The sequence below is a fragment of the Coloeus monedula genome (assembly GCF_965178545.1).
Source record: "Coloeus monedula genome assembly, chromosome: 5".
Lineage (NCBI taxonomy): Eukaryota > Metazoa > Chordata > Aves > Passeriformes > Corvidae > Coloeus > Coloeus monedula.
Window position 1 is genome coordinate 16,357,274 of NC_138785.1, and position 16,422 is coordinate 16,373,695.

Here is a 16,422-nt window from a genome sequence, read left to right on the forward strand (position 1 = left end):
CACAGAAATGAGAACAAAAATATGTTTTCAATTGTGCCTAATTCGTAAGGCTATAATTTTCCTCTTATATTTCTCTGAGTGGACACATAGCAGAACTTGATGGCATTTGAATGGTGGAAATATAAATAGCTTGTAATTTTCATTATATGGTTATTGCTATAGCATGCAAAATTTCTGAACACTGATGATAATCTGATATTTTTATTGTGATTTTTGTTTTTAAAGGGCACTATGAGGAGGTGTATGATAACCAGCTTAGCTTGGCCTGCTTTTTCAATGAGCCTGAGGACAAATGGTTAAGTAACTACTTTTATGAGCAAAGCTTTAACACTGCTCAGTTAGTAGAAATTGATGGTGGGAAGAGAAAAGCACAAGCATATGTAAACATGGGCCTCATCAATGAAGAACGAGGTAAGTCACTGACATCATAAAGCTGCATTGGATGGCATCTGGGCTGAATTAAAAGGTCTGTAGACATGTAATTCTGTTAAGTTTAATCCTGCTTCCAATTTACACTTAGATAAACAGCCTGTATTTTTGTGTTCTTTTTAAAATTACATTCTTGGTTCTCTTGACTGCAAGTGACACCCTCTTTGTCCGTATGTGACTGCCACATTGGTGTTGGCTTCAGACTTAGACCTCACCACAAGCTCCATGTCTCCATACACATCCTTAAACTGTGAGTCTCTGAAATTAGGGGATATTAATAGAAATAACTAGAATCATAGAACAACCCTGGCTCTGAGGGACCTTGACAGATCATCTGATCCAACCTTTCATGGAAAGAGAGCCTAAATGAGGTTATTTTAGCACCCTGTCAATTGCATCTTAAAAACCTCCAGTGATGGGGACTCTACCACATCCCTGGGGAGCCTGTTGCAGTGAACAGTTGTTCTCACTGTAAACAATATTGCTTTCTTATATCAAAATGAACCCTGTTTCTGTCTTTAAAAGCATATATTCCCTTTCATGGCAGAGGGGTTTGTGTGTGGATAGCAGTCTGAGTATAAAAGAACTGTTTTCCTCTGTTTGCATAAAATCCTTTCATGTTGTGAGAAGACAAGCAGTAAGTGAGCCTCAAGTAATTGAATAAAGCCTGTCTTCCAGGTCTAATTTGTAAGTGTACTGCATGCCTAACTATTGCTTAAAATATGTGATTTGTGTAGCCACTATGGTTTTGTTTATAAACTTGACTGTGGGTTCAAACAATTCCAACTCTGAATTCAACTTGTGGCTGGTTTCTCATATAAAGTGGCTTCACTTAAAAAAAAAAAAAAAAAAAAAAAGTCACAGAAATTGAAATATTTTGTGGAAATAGTTTAATTCTATTAAATTTCTGACAGAATGGGTGTGGAAAGATGGCCCAATTTCCCAGCAAAAGCCTGCAGCCTTTCTTTTTTTTTTTTTTTTTTTTTAATTGAAAGGGTGCTGTCCTATTTTTTCCTCTTGTTCTCTTACAGCTGACACATCACACCTTTTTTATATTTCCTCACATCTTTCTGGACTACTGGTCATTCACACTGTTTCCTGTGAACTGTTGCCTTATTTTTATTGCCTGCAACACCCAGACCTGGATTCAGTTTTAAAACTTGAGCACATACCAATAATCAGTAAAATGGAAGGATTACTTTTCTTACACATGGTATTTTTATTTGTGATTGTAGGTATGACATCTACTTTCTATATTTCAGCATTGGTTGCATACTGATAGTTCATGACCTTCAGTAATCTCCAAGTTATTTTCTGAAGATCTGTTAACTACCTGTCCTGTTCTAAGGTCTCCAGTTAATTGTACCTAAATGCAGTTTGTTGCATCCTGTGTTTTGGTGGTGGTTTCTAGAAATTGTCAGGATTGTTTTGATTTCTGAAGTTACCCTTCAGCATGCTTTCTCTTCTTCCTGGTTTGATATAATTAGAACATTTAAAAGTATTTTTCTATCCTGTAAATCAAATCCTTAATGAAAACACTAAGTAATAAACTGGACATAGGGGAGGCACCTGTGGAACCACACTAAATACCTTTTTGTTGGAGTGAAAGCTCCTCTGGACTCAGGCCCAGAGGGAAGCCAAAGCCCAGGGATTGAATTAAAACCTTTGGACAAGATGAGATACATGAAGCCACACCAAAATGAAATAGAAATATAGATTTTTAACTTTTAGTAGAAATATATGCTAAGTGCCTTAAACGTTAAAAAGCTGTAGCAGAGACCTTAAATGCAGTTCTTGCTGCAGCAGTGTTACCTTTTCGCAGAATTTTTTACTTTAAACAAAATATAAATAGAATTATACTGTTCACATTTTTTAGACAAAATGTTCACATAAGCCATAAGAACTGATAGAAACTGTATATGCAAATCTGTGTAATACCTATGTAACACTTGTGTAAGACTTACAACTGTTAGAATTAGACCAGAATAGGTTAAGAAAAGTAAAACTAGAATCGTGTGTTAATCTTATTGGTCAATTAACAAATATAATCCACATTTCTGTGAGAAAAAATATATGGAGCATATAGAAGAAACTGTTTTTGCCTGCTGTTGCTGCTGCTGCTTGGCTTTATCATGTAACCCCCTTTGGACTCTGCCTTCAAGAAAGCTATGAGACTATGAAATAAAGAACTCAGCAGAACAGCAGCCTCCTCTGCTCTTTTACCCTGGTCCAAGAAGGAAGGATATCCCATCAAAAGCTCAACATCTTTTTCCACACTCACAGTGAACTACTGATAATGAAGGTCTAGGTAGGATTTCCTAACTAATTTGCACTCACCTGACAGCAGCTGCAGGTGAACTGTGTTTCCCTAATGCTTTACACAGAAGTTATACAACAGTGAGAAAGGAATTTATTAACTTAAATGGAAGATTGGCTTGATGATATCCACTCTTGAGATATTGACATTAGCTATAATATTTTCATGTTTTCTTTAAATGCTTGGTAATAACCTGATTGATTACTGTACTAGTTTGAAAACAAACTAGTGGGAGACACCAAGTCAGAATAACAATTTAATAGGGAAATAAAAGGAGGGGGAAAGAAAAAAACAATAAAAGCGGATAACACTGGGTTAAACTGACAGAGTTAGGATACAACCTGGCACCCTGTTAGTCAGGTTGGTGTTGGTAGAAGGGTCTGCTCCTCCTCAGAAGGCCCAGTGGTGGCTGTGTAGCTCCTGTCCTCTGGAAATCCAGTGGAAAAGCTTTGTCTCTGGTGTTCAGCCTCAGCTTATATCCACGCTGGGATGCTTGGTTCCTCCCTCTGGGTGGAGCATCTCACAATGGGGTAATGAGTCATGAGGCCAAGTGTTGATTGGGCTCATTAACAGAAGATAGTCCGGAGGGAGTTATCTCTGAGTCATGTGGCAGGACAATGATGGGCCATTAACAGAAAGATAGTCTGGGGGAGGAGGCAAGGAAACACTGCCCCACCTGATTTCAACAGTTCATGAGGATGGTAACAGAATACACTGCAACCCAGGACAATTACTTACTTACTCCAGTGTTGTTTTGTTCTAGGAAATGAAGTTGATCAAAATCAGGTTTCCCAGTTGATAAGATAGCAGTTGCTTAAAGCCCAGCCGGTCACAACCAAATCATTTTTACTTGGGATGAAAAATGCTTAGTTAGGTTATCTACTTCTTATTCAGTAGAATAAAATTGCTGAAAAATTGCTGGATTTTAATTTTTTTTGCAATCTTTTCACTTGATCCTTGAGTTACTAAAAAATAAAATTTTAAGAAGGTGCAGACAAGCAACCATTTGTATCTACTTGTAATTTTGAAGGCTCTGAGTGTGACTCACTACTGTTATCTAAGCACTGCCTAGAAGAAAACATTTTCTACTTTTATGATGTCTTAAGCAAAAGTTGTTAAATACTTAGATATCTTGAGGCCCACCACAAAAGCACGTAAGTAAAGTTATGAAATAGCCTGAGATGATCAGAGGAGCAGAAATTTTATTTTCCTGCTGAAGAATATTAGAAACTTTTAGAAGAGAAGCTTCTTATTAACCTTAGTAAAGGGAGATAAAGCAAAGTGGATTTTTACTGCCCAGGGTAAAGCTCCACTGAATCTATGGGGTCTGTCTGTTGCAAGTATTTTCTTTCCATAGAGAGAGAGAGGTAAAAAAATAAGGAAGCTGAGAGAGTAAGCATAGGATTTGCTTTGAGGGACTGCTGAGGAAAAAAAATAGCAGATGTATTCCATGCTCTTTTTATTTCCAAGGGTGAAAAATTGATCCAAGGGTGAGTTTTGACTGGAGAAAAAGTGTAAGAGCAGATGTTGGCTTGGCATTGTATAATATTGCATCAATATTCATGGTGTTATAAATAAAATTTTAATTCTGCCATTTTTATGGGTTTGTTTTAGTTATTTACAATTTTGTAATTAATTTTTGAACCAAATTAGCCAGATACCCACTTCTATGGGAGTGTATCTAAGGGACTAAATGTAAACATCTGGTCCCAGTTCTTTTCAGTTCTCTCATCCAGTAGTGTATTTTTCATTACTTGGGAAAGGAAGCTGTCTATATATGCTTAGGACTGATTGCTTGGGAGTATAAAGTTAAACATGGACTTGTAAAGATTGTTGTTTGCCTTGGAAGAAAATCAATAAATTTGCTGGGTAATTTTTGTGTAATCAAATTTAAAGTTCTTTGACTTTCAGCCTGGTCCCTGTCCTAAAGGCTGGATATAACCTTATGTTCATTAATCTTCAAAGCTAAATATTTGAGGTGTCAGTGGTGTAGACTTCAGTCATGATATTTGGATGCAGGCCATTAGTAGCTGCCAGTAAGGGAAAGAAAACAATAATAAGTGAGTAGGCTGCTACAGATACAAATGGAACATTCTGCTTGGAGCAAGCATGATTATAATGGCCTTTCTTCACAGAATGAGATTTTTAACCTCTTCTCTAAAATAGTCTGCCTGTAAAATAAGGTCTGAAGCATTCATTGATTATTGTAGGAGTGTTCGTATTATGATACTGTTCAATTAGCTGTGCTCCCTAGTTTGTCTTTCCTCAGAGGGCTGATAATAAGTCATTTTATTACTTTAGTTACTCATTATTTTACTATAGTTGCTCATTTGTTACTTTTTTTTAATAGCTCTTTAATGTGCTGATGTCACTTTACGGACACTGAAAATGCAATGACCTAACACATTTTTCTCACATAAACTGCAGAATTACTTGTTGTCCAAGTAAGCACAGGCTTTTGCGATTTCTTTTTGGAAATACGAGTTTTAAAATAAATGCTTTTCTTCCTGTGCTTTGAATACATTTTCAGAAGTAATATCAGTCATTATAAATGCGTACAACTTTCTGCATTTCAGAGAGTAAGCTTATAATCATAGTTTATGACAGACTATATTATTATTAACTTTCTGCTGAATTGTCAACTTGAGGTTTACACTGTTATATCCTGCAGAAGAAACAGTGTGAGTGCACTGACAAACACAATGTCTAGTATTGTTTTGTATAGGTTCTTAACATCATTGCAATATTTGAGTGCTTTCAGTTTTGTACTAAATGCTTACCAGCTATCATGCATGAAGTGATATACACCTTAAATATATGCATTCCAAAGTTTAAGATAACTTATATCAATAAAAAGAGCAGTCTGGGGAAAACAAGGACTTTTTACTTGTTGGAGCTATTTGCTTCAAATAAGTTACAACAAAACCAGATCAATTTCTGTATTATTCAAAAGCATAGCAAAAGCAGACATCTGAAATTAGGGTACCCGTCAGCTACAGTACTTGGAAATGTTTCTGGATACATTTAAATAACTAGTTTGAGAAAGCATATAAGTATCACAGTAGAGTCCAGTGAATAAAACTTTCACAATGAGTTACAAAACTCTATCAGTGCTGCGCCAGAAACTGGATCTCCCCTGGTATGAGAGCTGAGGGGCGTGTGGAAGTGATGCCATTAGTCTCAAGGCAGTGGTGACTTTGAATTAGTCATCAGGTTTATATTCTGCTAGCATGTAAGGATCAACAAAATTGGAGGTAATACTTTATCTGTAGTCTTTACAGGCTGGAAAGATTAAAGACAGGTGGAACTAGTGAGAGAAAGGGACTGAGTACAAAGCAAATAGCAATGCTGGTAATTTCAGAGCTGATTCCCACAACATACAGCTAATCCAGAAACCCAGTTTTGTCCAACTTTGTGTGTTTTTTTAGATTGCAAATCTTAGGAGACCTTGATAATGAGTTCCTTTAGTCCTTTCTAAACTAAGCTTAGGGGTTTCAAAGATATGCCATATTCTGCAATTTAATGAAGGGTTTATAAGTGTTCAGTCCTAATCCAACTCTGCCTTGATTATAAACAATGTTAAGGTCTGATTGCTTTTCAAACAGAGCAATGTTATGCCAGAGTTGATTACTTCTGATCCCTTTGCACCTACCTCAAAAATATTAATAAATTGCACCTGATTTGTTTGAAAAGGTGTAGTTGTTTTATATGTGATCATGGATAAAATACAGTCTATTTTGTATGTTGGAATTTAATAGAAACTTTTCTGGGTGAAAGACCTACTGAACACAAGGGACTTGTAAGTTTAATTAATTTGTTGGGGAAAAAATCACCACAGGATTCTTGCAGACTAACAATCTCAATTGAGGATTTTGCCTATCAGTTTGCCATCCTATTGAAATTCAAATTTTTATCAAGGCATTGCAGAAGTTGATGGAAAGATTCTGATTGTGTATTAGGGGCATTTCACGGAATGGCTGGATTGGAAGGAACCTCTGCAGATCATCTAGTCCAATTGCCCTGCCAAAGCACGTAGACCTGAAACAGGTTGCACAGGATAGCTTTGAGTTATGAAGCTTAAGTATTAATTACTAGATACATTTGCTTTAAAACAACTCCAAGATGGTTCATGACATCTCTTGATTTTAGAACATAAAGTCTAAACTGTTTGTTTACTTGTTCTTAGTCAAGAAATTCTTGCTGAGAATCCATTCTTACTAAGAAATTGTTGATTTTGTATTTAGAATTGTTTATGGCAAGTGTTTTTTAATTGAAAACTGTAATGTATGAATAATTGAGAGAAGCTCAGCATAAATTCATGAGTATCTATGCAGAGGAAATATGCACGTTTAAGCAGAATTTCCCCAATTGGTTTGCCTTCAGGCAGAAATCATTTATATTCACATATAAAAAAGAGAATGTTAATATTGCAAAATGAAGTACTAAAAAGGTTTAAAAAGGCAAAAGTTAAAATGGCTTATGAAATTTCATATGCTTTTGTGTGTGCACATTTTGCAACTTTATTTTAATTACATAAAAATATAGTTTCTTTTTAGGAGATTCCTAAGTATAACCAGAATAAAATTCACCTGTGGGATGGGTGGCCCATGTGCACCTTCTACATTAATAGAGCTTTATGTTGTTATCTGTGCAGCAAGTCTGCCAAGCCCACTTAAACAGCAAATCCTCCATAGTATAATGGAGAAATGCCCTGCTTTACAATCTGATTGCATAGTTGCAAACAGCTGGTAAATAAAACAAACCAGGGTGACAGCATTTGTGAGGAGAGATTAATTTGTTCCTCACTACCTGTGGAGTGCAAAGCTGTCACTGATAGCAGAATTGCTGCATTTGTCCAGCCTGTCTATTTAACAATGTTATGTTTCCACCATAAGGCCCAGTATCTCAGATCTCCATACTGTTGTGTCCACAAGCCCAGGTCAGACACTGGAAGAAGCCAACCTAAAATGAATCCCTCCTCTTTGTTCAGGAACAAAAGCAGCTCATATTATCAGTTAAAAGATAGGTTTTGTCTATTCTTGTGTCTGTATTGGAGATTCCTTTATGTAAGCAACTTGTCTTGGTTTAAAATGATACCCAGTGAAGTTTGTGATTTTTGTTAAAACATCAACCTCATCATTATATTTCTCTTTCTTTTTATAGTGAGAATTGTCACTGTGTGGGCCAAAAAGGGGAAAAGGATTTAAATATATAAATTCCTATGTATTTTTTTTTATAGGAAGCTTGTGTGCTAGTTAAAACATGACAGTGACTTAAAGGAGAGTCATAGTTCTAGAGATTTAGAGATTCTCTATCCTTTTGGGCAGGAACCTGTTTGTTCTGCATTTGTACAGTACCATTTCCTGTGTGCTTCTACAGCACTTGTACTTGGTGAGTACTGTGGATACATTTATCAGTGTGTGCTGTGATAAACTAAAGCTGGATGAGAACATGCTGCTCCCTGGCCAAGCAGAGTGCTGCTGTCTCAACATGTACAGCAAGTTCTTCGTGTCTTTCTGTCTGTCTGGAATTTGGATCAATGTCTATCCTCAAGATATTAATCTTTTTTAAAGTGGTGGGAACCTGCTGTCCTACTGACTTCTTACCAAATTAGCTTGCAATTCACTCCGAAAGTAGCTGAAGAACAGGATGATCATATGGGCTTGTTCCCTGTGGAACGTAAAAGTGTCTTTTTGTACTCTTCATTGTCTGGAGGGAACATACATATTTATATGACAGACCAAATCCAGTAGTAACCAAATCCCATTGGTTTATCATGATATTCCCCCCTCCTTGCCCCACGTTGCATATCCCAAACTACTAACTAACTTCTCAGATTTATTCCTAGTTGTGATTATAGTTTTCCAAACTGCTTTTTCAGAAAAAGGCATGCAGGAATAGTTCAGACCTGTAAACATACTCACTTGATTCCAAATCCCATGTCTTTGACTACATAAACCTGTTGCTAAATTTTACACTCATGTAGAGACATATATTTTAAAAGAGTTTCCACGTTAGGGAACTTTAAAGACATAAAGAAGCCTTCCCTTAATGGGACATGGAATTCTGCATGCTCAGTTTGACCATTTAAGGCACTTCCAGACCTTGATTTTCACCACATCAACTGAAGCTAATTCTCCTCTGTTTTTCTGCACTATCTCACAAAGTGATTATATTGTTTTTCTGATTGCATAAGAATTGAATATATAAGTTGGCTGGGAAAAACTTGATTGTAGAGCATAATTTTAAAAATTTAAGCAGCAAATTGCTAGGAGTTAGTCTTTGGATATGCTGCTTTTCTCTGCCAGCCAGTAGCAGACAGAAGCAGCCATAAATCCTGCTGGATTCTTGGGAGGACAGATTTAAAAGGTTTATTAAATAACTGAGGTTATCCTCCTGCAAGTGCAGAAAGTAGTTCCCTAGTAAATGGCATCTTATTATTACAGGGTTGTTACTGGTATTGAGCTACAACTACTGTCTTGAATTGTTGTTACAGGAATTAGGAATGTTTTCAGTTCAAATTAGCATAGTCTTAAGAAAATCTGGAAAAAGTTTCTGAATATGCAACATGAAAGCAGAAGGGGTCTGTTAAGTTCATAAAAATATTTTTCATAAAATTTTTTTTATTCTTCTTTTTAAAAGGTATTGGTAGGTAATGAAGATATTTTGAATGAGAGAACTCAGGTAGAATTCTGTAGTGTTCCTATTTTCAATTCTGAAAAGAAATCCGGTGAAAATGTAATGCTTTCTACATGCTTTTGCTTCCGTTGATTTAAATCAAGGTTTATTATTAAGCACAGGAAAGTAATAATATTCTTTACACTAAGAAAAACTAAGTTTCCTTAATCTTTTCATGGTCACTCCCACTTTCCTACCCTATTCTTCAAATGGAGAAACTTTTAGTCCTGATATAATAACTGGGGAGAGGTCTGTATTCTTGCTTTCTAATAAGCTCATTAAAATATTCACAGCAGTGCACAGGTGCTAATTCTAAAATGTCATTTTCATTAAAAGTTTTGACATATGAAAAAAGATCCTAAATTAGTTTCCATTCTTAGGAGTTCAGTGATTGTAAAGTTCATTTTCAAGTCATGAAACTACTGGAAAAAAATGATTGCTGTCTACATTGAACTATGAAATCAAAATATTTTAGAAAAAACATTTGCTGTGTGCTTGAATATAACGTGTAGCACTCAGGTGAACTGTTTATATAGACACTTCTGTACCAATCATATTCTAAATGTTTTTGGTATCAAATATTGGTCTGTTTGCTTTATGTGCATGTTCATAAGACTGTGACATTTAATGAAGAGATCTTTTTAAAGTATGGATAGCCATGAGTAAATTATACTGTGTTTGATCTGTGTTAAAGATTCAAAGTCCAAGATATTTGAATAGAACTTAGAATAAAAATGTAATTAGGTTACATCCCCAAAGTCTGATATATCTTTAAACAAGACTGCAAATGAAACTTTATTAAAACTTCAAATGAATTATTTCTTTGCTTTTTTAAATTCTTTTTCCCTCTCTTCTCTTTCATGTCTATTACTGACATTGCTACTTGTATTTTACCTGTCTTTTCCAGGGTGTTTTAATTATTTACTGCTTAATGACTAATACTGAGATGAAGCTGCCCTCTCACTCATGGGTTTTTTTTTTCTTTGCTTCAAAGCTTTGAGAGGTCTTGGAATACTGTAGCTGGACCAGCAGTTGTCATCACAAACTTTCCTGGAGGCAGTGTTTCCTTTCAGTAATTGATAAAGGAGCCTGTTTCCAGAGGTGCCTATCCAGTGTCACTGGGAGCTGATGGAATTGCGTGTCCTCAGCCATTACCAATGATCTGTAGAAGCCATAGGTAAAGCAAACATGAAGCTGTTAATAAAAATATATCTTACTCTTCAGAGGATCATTCAGGTTGGTTGGGATCTTAGCAGGTCATTAGTCCAGCTGCTACTCAAAGTACACTTCTGAAGTAAATCATCTGCACCACAGAACAGCTCCAGTGCTGGAGCACTGCATCTGATAATAAATTTATTATTGGAACCTATGAAGAGTAAGGGGAACTGGGTAGAATCTGAACAAAATGTAAACACTGCCAAAAGAAGTATTTAAACCAAGGCAAGTATTTGACTTGACATAGCAAAAAAAGTAATTTAGCGAAACTAATCTGCTTCAGTGTCACTTTCTCCATTTAAAAGATAATGATTGTATTAATCTTTGAGGTTAAATATAATATAACTTGTTTTCATTTAGTTCTATTGAATTTAAACTCTCAAGCCCTAAAAAACGGAGGTGCAAAAGTATGTGCCATTCATCACTGAGTTTTCTGATGCCTTTTCTTTCTGCACCTATAGACATGGAAATATTTGTGAAACCTGAAATGGGAGCATCCCACTGAATGTGGGCCCACTCTCATCCAGAGCCTGGAGCCTTACAGTGTGAGCTTCCTGGATGTGTTTTGCATCCTTGGTAGTCTTTGCATATTGAAAACACTTTGATGCTCTGCAAACGTGAAAGAAGGCTTGAATATTATTGTGAAGCAAGAATTCTATTCTCTCTAAAATGGCTGTGTGATCATTTAGCTAATGTTCAACATTGTTTGCAATGTTGTCCTCTAGATTAAAATTGATGTATATCAAAAAGTGTTAATTTATATATAATCAAACAAATCAGAAGAAGGCATCTGACAAGTGCTGCTTTAATAAAATGTGTTAACCTAAAAAGATAAAGGAATTTTAATTGTAAACCAGAATTTTGTGTGTTGGTTCATTTGAATATGAACGTAAGACAGACAAGTTAGTGGAATTTTCACTTGGGGCCTGTGTGGTTGTCATTTTTTTTTTCCCCTTGCTGGTCCCCAGTACCCCATTCCCAAAGCAGCTGTCATTTCAGCTGCCTGTGGGAAAACCCTCTTGTCTGCGGCTCAGTAGTGCTGGCAGCAGAAGGGGAAGGGATTAGAGAGCAGCCAGGCAACCAGAAAAGCCAGCATTATCCCTACCTTTTGAGGTGTCTCTGGGAGAACCCTTTAAGCAACACGTTTTTAGAACACGTTTGACATCAGTGTGCTGGTGGTGTGATACAGCACGTGTGAACTGTCCTTCTGTGGGTTCTGCAGTCTGCACTGCCCTCTAGGTTTGTATAGGTGTATTTTGAGTGCTTGAGCTTTAAGGCAAGTAATATAGGTCCTCAGAGGACAAGACTATATATGCTCTAATGCTCACTGGATTACTACAGTTATGATTTTCTTTCCAGACAACACACATTTATTTAAGTAATGTAAACAGAAATAATGTACCATCCTCTAAACTGCAGTACCAAGGACTAGCCTGGCAGTTCTTCACCCAGAGAAGGGAAGATAAAATATTGTCTGTTTGCGCTGCAGTCAGTCCACCAATGCTACATCTCAGGTTGTGTGAAGCTCAACTTTCCTTTTCTCTCTTCCTTTCTCCTTTGTGTCCTCAAGTGCTCTACTTCTCAGGCATGATTTCAGCTCACCTTAGGCAACTTGGACTCCAGGTAAGGTCTGCTGGTGCATTGTCAAACTGGAGAAATGGTCAGAATACCCCATGGTGAGCCAGCATGGTCATTGCAACATTCTTATGAGCTGCCTATGTCATTTGGTCAAGCTCATGGTGGAATCTTTCTGAAAAAAAAAAGCTTCTGTAAAGTAAATTAATATAAGGTTTTATCCATTATCTTTAAAATATTCGCTTTGATTGTTGTCTGATGGTTGGTTTTGTTTGAGATGGATCTTGCAGAGTTACAAAACTGCAAAATTTTATCTTAAATCTCTTCCACAATTTTTTTCTTGTTTTTTCAGCAGGCACGTGAATTCAGGTTATTGCATGTGAGAGCTGTCCCAGTGGCTTCTTTACAGTTAATTTTACCTCAGGAGTCTGAGGTGGCTCAACTGTTTGCTGAATGAGAGCCCTGTTTTATGTTTCTTGTGAACACACCTCTGTTAAACACTTTTGTAACAATCTCTGTAGATAGAAAACTGTAGCAGATTTAAGTATTTCAGCATGAATAGTGCTGTCAAAATTGAATGTAGAAACTGAGCATAATACAAGTGGTTCAAGCAGTTAGACCAAACTGTAAGCATATATCTTTTGAAAGATAATAACATTTTTGGTTTTCGTTACCATTAACTGATGCTTCAACCAGATTTTGTGTTCTCATTGTATAGTGAAATAACTGATGGCAAGAGATGCTCTTGATTAAAACATACCACAATAAAGTTTATTGTTCCTTTAGGTTGTTGTTTTTATCTACAGTGGAATATTTTCTGAAGCCCTGTACAACTGTTTGCAATTTAGAATTAAATGTGCTTTCTGCTTCTATTGGTGCTGCTGAGGCAGGGTACCTAACAGACCTGTCACTTTTCTTGTGCAGTTGTTTCTGTGGCATTATTTTCATTGGCAAATATTCAAGCTGATAGAAAAGGAAATCATTAGGTGCTCTCAGTATTGCTGAGGCATGGAGCTAGAGCAGGTCAGTCACTGCATTTTGCAGATTGTGACATTTTAAATTACCTGTACACTACTGAAAGCAATCTGTGGACCTAATTAACACCTCACCTAATTAAAGTCAGGACTGTATGTAGAGAATTCTAGATAGTTTAGCACTGCCTTTATTTATTAAATACCACACTATTCAAATTTGAGTTGCTAATTTCAATATTGAAAACTTCAGGTTTGTGTGCTGTTTTCTTAAGTGGGAGTAACTTTTTTTTTTTCTCCTTCAAGTAATCAATGCACTGCTGAATGAGTTCATTTTAATGCACTCAATCATGCCTCTAATGTTTGTAGCTTACGGGCGCAAGCATCAGTAATGCAGGAATGTTATATGGCTTTAGTTTGGGCCATTTCATAAAATATTCATGGAATCAAAAATGTGCATCAAAATAGCGGCTGGGAGAATTACATTTATGTGCCTGCTTTTATGGCAGCTTCACATTTAAACCCATTTGTGTTAATATCTAGTCAATCTTTCTACTTTAAAAAAAAAAAGGCAAAATAGTAGTCTCCATATATACCCTTTTTCGTTTGATATCTATTTTGATATAAAAGAATCTGTATTTTTGGATTGGGTTTTAAGAAGGAGAATTATAACGGAACTTTTAGATAATCTAAAAACATTTCTCTTCAGTATTTAAAAAATTACATTGAATTATTTTCCTTGAATGAAAAGATTTATTTTTTTTTACTTTGAAGCAACTGAGTGAAAACTATAGCAAAAATATTTGTGTCAGAATAATGTCTTATATTCAAATGTAATTGTTTAAAACTGATTTTCTACTCCCAAAATTACATTGTGACAATGTTTGCCTCCCATATTTAAGACTAAACTCTTGATGATAGGATTTCTTTTGTTATGCCCTGAGTTATATTAAACTATAAAAAATTATAAAAGTGTAAAATTTTAGTAGTGGTAGTACATATGTTTTAAGAGTTACCATTCTGGTTTTTGATTCCTTTTATAAGAAGGAAAAAGAGACATCGGAGATTCTCCAACTCAATTTGGTATCCACTGAGAGAAATTCTGCATGGCAGCGTGAGAATAATATGCAATTGCTATTAATGTTGCCAACTGAAAATAGCTTTACTGCTTTGTGTAACATTCTGCAATTTTTCAAACATGGATTTCCTAGAAACACCTTCTGGATTTTCTCTTTGAATTCCTAGACCTATAAAAATACATTTCTGCAAACTATTTCAAGTGATTTTGTTACTCCATTGTTTTTCCTCTCATTTTGCTTTTTTTGGTCTTTTGGTTTTTTTCAGTTCATAATAAAAGTAATTTAAAACTCTGCCTTGTCACATCCTAAGTGAGATAAAAATGCTCTTATTCTCAGAAATGTTCTGCAATTGGCTAATTACTTTCTTTTAATGTTTTTCAAGATTTTTAGATGGCATTCTATGTATGTCTGCAGCCAACACTTGCAGTAGTTGCATGTTTAAAAATTAGAGTGCACTGGCCAGATCAGTTCCAGCTGAACTGACTCATGACATGGCATAAACTCGCCAGTGCCCTGAAAAGATTATTTTCCCACAACATTTGAGTTTCACATAAGCATTATGGATTAAATAAATATGTCATTTGCCAGTGGCAACATGAGATTTCAGGTTATTTTAATGGAAGAATAAATTCCAAAGTCTAAAACGTTTTACCTTCTGTGAATTTGAGAAGTGTCCACATAGCCAGTTTTATTTGGGAGAGTCTTCAGTGAGCACATTCCCAACCATGTAAGGGCTTTCATGTCAGGAATTCTCTCTCTTCCTTATTTAGGAAACTAGCAGGTATTTTGCCTTTTTGTTCAGCACTTTCTATTTAGTGTTTCTGTGAGCAGATTGTTTCACTTTTCACTTCATAATCTTTCTTGGTAATTCAGTGAAGCCAAATGTAGTATAGATTCATTTGAATATTACAAAAAAAAATCATATTTCCTTCATATTTTGAAGCTTGGTGTAGATGGATTGTTTCCAAAGAGGTATCATTGAGATCTGGCAAAAGGAGTGTCAGGTCACAGCTCTTATGGTTTGGCCAGCTCTTGAGGACTATGGGGTACATGGAATGCATGAGTTCGATTTCTAGTCTGACAGAAACTTTCTCAAGGGGCTACTGCAAGAGGGGAAGCTTGGGTAAGAATCACCACACCTGATAGTTCTAACAACCTGAACAATAATTCTTAAGATTGCAAGTATTATTTACCTGAATGATGGGTCCTCTTAAGAGATCACGTTACAGTGTCTTAGGAGAAACTCAGATACGGTGTTCAGCTTCAAGGTGATACCACTCATTTGTTTGCTGCTTCCCATTCCTACTAAAAGTTTTTGAGAAACACATGAATCAAATTCTGTTAAAGAATCCATTACTCGTGGAGTGTATCCCAATGTCTCAAATGTATGACTGTACCCTTTCAAAAGAACAGTATATTTATTAATGAACTTTGGGGAGAATTCCAAGGAGGAGTCTGTATGTGTTTATGAGAATCCGAGTGAACAAAATGCTGGATCTACCTATTAGCATTAAATTTTAACTCAACTTTCAATCCAACCTGATCTTCTCCAATATCTTAAATCTGCATTTAGCAACTTGGATAACTGGAATTCTGTTGACTTCTGAGTTGACTGTGCCTTAAGAAGTTATCTGGCCTGGACAGACAAAAACTTGAATTGGAAGCCTCTTGAGAATGGAAAAGGGTTTTCATCTGGCTTTAGCTAGTCTACATCTCTATTTTCTGTACTATCAGGGAGCCTGTAAACAGCTTGTACTGGTTGTGATAATTTCCCTGTGCCTTTCTATTTGTGCAGTCTGATGTCAAGTATGGGACATTTTGGAAAGATTGTGTAGAACTTTTCCTGTTTTGCCAGTGTTTTGGACTGTCTCTCCAATACCTGTCCCTAGCTAGAATGGAACTGAGTAAAGCCTGGTATCTCTCCTTCCACCTGGCACTGCACTCTTCAGCACCTGTTGTCTCCTTGGGGACTCTTACACAAATTGTAGGCTGTAGAGCCATAAAATTATTTGTCTGTGACACTCATTTAATTCATTGTGTCTTTGAAAGAGGAGTTTCTTGTACTTGTCAGTTTTAGTTGAACTCGTTTTAATCATCAGAGAAGCTTAATATGAAAATAAATTTAATTCTAATAAAGATGAGTTATGTTTTATAATGC

The 16,422-nt window shown here is 36.0% G+C and overlaps 1 protein-coding gene across 1 annotated transcript in view; it reads left to right on the plus strand.

Moving 5' to 3' along the window:
* Window positions 1–16,422, plus strand: part of TTC29 (tetratricopeptide repeat domain 29) — a gene marked incomplete at both ends in the record, with an annotated part of 116,525 nt that overhangs the window by 28,283 nt on the left and 71,820 nt on the right. The window contains 1 exon segment of the mRNA XM_082281276.1: window positions 226–411. Coding sequence (XP_082137402.1) covers window positions 226–411 — 186 coding nt within the window.